This window comes from Rhagoletis zephyria, unplaced genomic scaffold, assembly GCF_001687245.7.
Source record: "Rhagoletis zephyria isolate East Lansing unplaced genomic scaffold, Rhagoletis_zephyria_1.1 Rzeph_scaffold_01303, whole genome shotgun sequence".
Taxonomy (NCBI): Eukaryota; Metazoa; Arthropoda; class Insecta; order Diptera; family Tephritidae; genus Rhagoletis; species Rhagoletis zephyria.
The window spans coordinates 102,142-108,298 of record NW_016158387.1 but is presented as its reverse complement, the minus strand read 5'-3'; the positions used below and the strand labels follow the sequence as shown (position 1 = coordinate 108,298).

Below are 6,157 nucleotides of genomic sequence, written 5' to 3'. Positions count from 1 at the left end.
TTGCAAAATATTGCCTATTGGCACCAGTAATCAGTTTTTTTGCTCTCCTAAAAAGATATTAACAGCCACGAACGATAGGCAACACGAACGATTCGTCTGCAGAGGAATGCTTCAAAAATTAGTCCGGGGGTATCATTCTAGCCGGTTTAAATGCAACCGAGACTATGCAACGTAATATATGAAAATCAAGACGAAGACGACCGATAGAGTAATAAAATCGCAATCAGAGATGTTGTCGTCTGCAGAANTTTTTTTTTTAATACATTTGCAAAATATTGCCTATTGGCACCAGTAATCAGTTTTTTTGCTCTCCTAAAAAGATATTAACAGCCACGAACGATAGGCAACACGAACGATTCGTCTGCAGAGGAATGCTTCAAAAATTAGTCCGGGGGTATCATTCTAGCCGGTTTAAATGCAACCGAGACTATGCAACGTAATATATGAAAATCAAGACGAAGACGACCGATAGAGTAATAAAATCGCAATCAGAGATGTTGTCGTCTGCAGAAGAATCGTTCGTGTTGCCTATCGTTCGGGATACAGAATAAGGCTGTAAAAAAGACAACTGTTTTTGTTGGCAAAGCGACGATATGCTTTATCACTATCTAATAATAAAGATATTTTCTGATTTGTGTACTAGTGACTTCTTAGTGTTTTTTTTTCAAATTTATTAATATCTAATAATAAAGATATTTTCTGATTTGTGTACTGGTGCTTAGTGTTTTTTTTTTAAATACATTGGCCTATTTGCTGCTGAATGAATGAATTGAAAATGTTGCTCACTATACATTTACATCAAGGGATATCAAGGCGAATTAATATAAGGTGATAGCAGGAGTACAAAAACAAAAATTTACATGTATTTTGTTTTTGCTTTGGCGGCATAAACTGTCAAAATCTGTAAGAGTGTGTGTAGAAATTCAAACAAAATTTTTCAATTTGATATCAGGAGCCGTGCGGCGAAACACATACACAAAATCAGCTGAGCTAGTAATACCACCTTATATATATATATTCAACAAGGTAGAAGTGACAATTCAGTCGAGCTCTCTCATACCTGACTGTAATGCATGATACAAAAAAGAAGGTAGTTTCATATAATGACATTCGTTGTTGTTGTTAACTATTTGACTTTTAATAAAATTATGACATTTCATCAAATTCATGCTACCTGATCACTACAAGAAATATTTTTTTTTTTAACCAGAAGATTTTGGCGGCATTTTTTTATTCATTCTGAACGTTCGGAATAAACTTTTTTGTTTACTTATTCTTTAGAACGTTCCTGATGATATCGAGCCCTAACCGCCATTTTTGATGCAGAAATATTTCTCGGGCATCTAGATGTATTTCTGCATCGAAAAGAAAATTTTGAAAAAAATGGCGCTTACGTTATTTTGGCGGTTAGGGCTCGATATGTTAACGTGTATTTCAAACGCATTCTGTTTATTCCGGCTGTGAAATGGGATTATCCGGAATGTATAAAGAAACGCAGCCTTTATCAGTACATTCAACGATGTGGGATATGATGAACTAGAAAATTATGCCGGCTACATGATTTCGAAAATGGGGTTGTTGACGACCAGGTTTCATATCGTTGCTTAAAGTACAAAACCGCGTATCGTCGTTCGGCAAAACCGCGTAATTGACATTTTTTGCCAAAAAATTGGATTTGCTCACACAAGCTCTTGGCTCAAGACTTATCCATTCGTCCTGAAATGCGATTTCTTTGTAAAAAAGAGAACCATTTCGAAATATGAGTGTTTTTACTCTCTACAAAACAATATATTCAACCTCACAGACGCAGTTGTGCATTTTGTTGATACACGGTTTTGTACTTTAAACGACATCTGTTAGTTGTTTATCGGAGGGCCGACTTCAGGTATTTTGCATAAATTAAGAATTTGTGAAATTTAATGATGATGCGCTAATCACAAAGCCTAAGTTTTTGCAAAATCTTATGAGAAATTTAAAAGTAAATTTGAACCGAAATATAAAAAGGTTTTATTTGGGAAGAACATTCTTTAGAATCGAAACGCAAGATTGCATTCAAAATAAGAAACAAAAAAATAACAGAATAATGCGAGCGTGGTTTTTATTACAAAATGAAAAGAGCAATTACGATGAAGTCTCCTTTAACAGTTTCCATTTTAAATATTTTTAATAAAAAAGGTGCGAGCCACGTAAGTAAAAAAGTACCAAGCACTGATATGGCTTCTGATTTGAAATATTATTAGATTGGTATAAATATGGGAAGGAAAATACTCCGATTTATTGTTTTAATATTATCAAAGTGGCAAGGCCGATGATAATACTCACAATTTATGAACTTCAAAAAATTTTATTATCCGTCAAAAGTTGTTTATTGAAACTACCTTCTTTTTTGTATCATGCTGTAATGTAAAAAAACGTAAACAAAGAAATTAACCCTTTGTTATGCATGCGCCATATTTGATAAAATTCAATATCTATGAAATGAAAGTTTTTGTAAATATGAAAATATTTAAAATCACATTAAAATCGGCTTCATTTTAGTTTTTGTATTTTCGTTTAATGTATGTAAATGTGGAAATGCATACATACTCAAAATTACACACTAAATAAAACACAATTATTTATAAAACCGTTTTGGCAATTTGCTTGTTTTTATTAGCCCAATGTTTTTGAGCATTTATTTTTTTATTCAAATACTTAATTCTTTCTAGAGTATATTCAACATTTAAAAAAAAAAATTTTTGATTCTTTCTTCTAAATTTACATCGGAACTTAACTTCAATAATTCAGCTATTAAATTTTTGCAATGCGAAATTTCCTTTCCATTAAATTTATTAAAAATTACTTGCAGTTTCTTTATGTCCACAAGGAATTCTGGTTTAGGTTTTATCATACCACCATTTCAAATTTGGTCTATCCATGTATATGAGTGGGAGATTTTCTCGTCATATTTAGTAATGCTTAATTTCCGTATGATAAATCCAGCTATGTATGAAAAATAAAAACACGACTCTTTTCACATGGCATTATGAAAAAAGGAAAAGGGATTTTAAGAACCAGAACGTCGAATTTATAGCAGTAAATGGTGATCTAAAGCGGTAAATTTAGTGGAACGAAATTGTATCATGGTGTTCGCGGAGCATTTGAGGAGGTTTAAAATAACGCACAAGTTTGTTGTCCCGGCTCTTGCCACACAGAGCGCACCGCTCGTAATTCCTTTTCATTTTATTTTTGTATGTATGTATTTAGAATCAGTGGAAATTGAAATTAAAAAATTAAAATTTTGAATTGTATAGGGTTAAGAGTTGACATTACAGTCGCAGTTCAAAAGAGAGAAATGTCGAAATCACTTCTACCTTGTTATGCCTTGATTTACATTGACTCTTTAAAGAAAATCAAGTAAAAATTCAACAAAAGGGGTTAAACTCAAAATAACTCAAAAAAATACATACGTACATTAATCAAACAAAAGAGAGACAACTAAAAAATCCAGATTTCAGCCCCAATATACGATTAAAACGCAATATCCCTAAAACGTGCATTTAGAGAATTTGTAACTACACTAAAATGTTTTTAAACTTGTATAAAACATACAAATAGTTCTTATTGTACCCAGCGAAAATCCTAAGACATCTTGTGAATCCCTCAATTATTAGGTATGAAAGATAAACTTAAATTTAATGGAAGCACATACATAAATATCTTGTTTACAATACACACATACAGACTTAAAAATAAATTCCAATGCCTTTGAACTGAGATTTTAATGATATCTAATTTTCTTTATAATTTTAGATATGCCACTGAAAAGTTAATCGCTAAACCAGGTTTCTTTGCATCCCTAGTTCACACTGTCGTGGATTTGCTAGGTGATGCATTCCCTGAGGTCAAAAAGAGTCCTCAGCAAATAATTGAAATAATAAACGAGGAGGAAGCGCAGTTCCTAAAGACATTATCACGCGGACGAGATCTTTTCAATCGCACAGTTGCCAAATTGGGCAACAGGAATATAATTCCTGGGGACTTGGCCTGGAAACTGTATGACACATATGGATTCCCAGTTGATCTTACCCAACTTATGGCTGAGGAGAAGAACTTAAAAATAAATATGGAAGAATATGAGCAAGCAAAGCAGGCTGCCTACATAATGTCTCAGGGCAAGAGCGCAACGAAAGCGGAGGAAATTCACTTGGATGTTCACGCCATATCAGAGTTACAATCCAGATCTATACCTATTACGAATGATTCGCCCAAATACAAATATCAGGCCGAATCTGACAAATTCGATTCGCCTTATATTTTTAGTTCATGCAAAGCGAAGATATTTGCTCTGCGATTTGGGAACCAGTTTGTCAATAAAATAGAAGCTGGCAGTAAGGCAGGCATAATTTTAGACCAAACAAATTTCTATGCAGAAAGTGGTGGTCAAATTTATGACAAAGGTTCTTTCAACAAATCCAATAGCGGTGTTGACAAGTTTTTTGTTGAAGCTGTTTTTAATCGTGGTGGTTATATTTTGCATATTGGCGTTGCAGATGGAGAATTCGCTGTAGGCGACGAAATTGAACTTAAAATTAACATTGAACGCCGTTGGCTAACCATGAAAAACCATTCCGCCACCCATGCCCTAAATCACAGTCTGCTTCAAGTACTTGGCAAAGAGACTGACCAAAAAGGATCTTTGGTAGTGCCAGATAAATTACGTTTTGATTTCAGTAGCAAGTCCGCTATGTCAATTGAACAAATAGCTAAAGCAGAACAATTAACACGAGATATTGTTTATCAAAATATGCCGATTTTCGCAAAAGAAACCAAATTGGCAAAAGCAAAGAAGATACGTGGACTTCGCTCAGTTTTTGATGAGGTTTACCCAGATCCGGTACGTGTTATTTCGTTTGGTGTGCCAGTAGAAGAGCTTGAAAATAATCCCGACAGCGGTGCTGGAGAGAAAACTTCAGTCGAATTTTGTGGTGGCACACATTTGCAACGCTCGGGCCATATGATGGAATTTGTAATTACTAGTGAAGAAGCAATTGCGAAAGGCATACGGCGTATTGTGGCTCTAACTGGTCCCGATGCTGTAAAAGCTTTAGAAAAGAACAATGAACTTCACCAGAAAATACAAGCATTAAAATCCACAATTGAAGCTGATGAGGATGGCAAAAACTCCAAAAGCTATGTGAAACAAATAGTGGAATTCACAGAGGAGGTGTCGCAAGCCATAATTCCGTATATAAAAAAAGACCAAATGCGTAATCTACTTAAGCAATTGAAGAAGACACTCGACGACAAGGAGCGCACAATGAAAGCAGCAGTTTCGGTAACCGTGATCGAAAAGACAAAAGAGATTTGCGAAGCGAACCCACAGGCTACATTGTTGGTGAAACAGTTTGAGGCATTTAACAATACTAAGGCTCTTGATGGTGCGCTGAAGCAAGTACGCTCTTTGTGCCCTGATGCCGCTGCGTTATTCCTATCCGTTGACGAGGATTCAAAGAAGGTATTTTGTTTGGCTTCAGTTCCAAAGTCCGCTGTAGACAAAGGCCTTAAAGCTAACGAATGGGTCCAACAATTATCCGAAATTATTGGTGGAAAAGGAGGTGGTAAAGCAGAATCTGCCCAAGCCTCTGGCTCGAGATATGAAAATGTGGATGAAGTCATAAGAACAGCTACAGAATTCGCAAAAAACAAAATCGGCTCTTAATAAGTGAATTCGCTAAAAGCAAGTGCAAATTTTATTAACAATTCATATTTATTTTACTTTAAAAAATGTTTTTTTTGCTATTTTCCATTATGAAAAAATACAGACCTGCTAATTAGATTAAATCATTTTTCGCATTGAATAAAAACACGTATGCTTTTATAAAAAATAGTTTTTAACGTATTTGGTCGTTTTCATTATAAGCTGTAAATGTTTAAACCATGTAAACATTTACCCAAGGATTTGAAGACAGCAGTTACATTAGAATAGAATCATTGTTGGAAGTACAAATTTATTAGAAGGCTGCTATGAAATCTCTAAAATCTAACATAACAACGTCCGAAGTTGCTATAGAACGCAGGAAAACTCTCAACCTGCTGGCATCAAAATGCTCCTTGACTATTGTATGACTCTCTGGACACAGGGACATCCCTGGAAACTGCTGGCAAGGAGGGGGAC

General features: G+C 34.7%; 1 protein-coding gene across 2 annotated transcripts in view; it reads left to right on the top strand.

Moving 5' to 3' along the window:
• The window catches only part of AlaRS (alanine--tRNA ligase, cytoplasmic), a 34,212-nt gene extending 28,331 nt beyond the window's left edge, over window positions 1-5,881 (top strand). For both annotated transcript variants that reach the window (XM_017616942.1, XM_017616943.1), the window contains exon 3: window positions 3,793-5,881. In XM_017616942.1, the coding sequence (XP_017472431.1) occupies window positions 3,793-5,701 (1,909 nt within the window). In that variant the 3' untranslated portion in view covers window positions 5,702-5,881. The remainder of the gene's footprint in view (window positions 1-3,792) is intronic.
• Window positions 5,882-6,157: the final 276 nt, after the last annotated feature.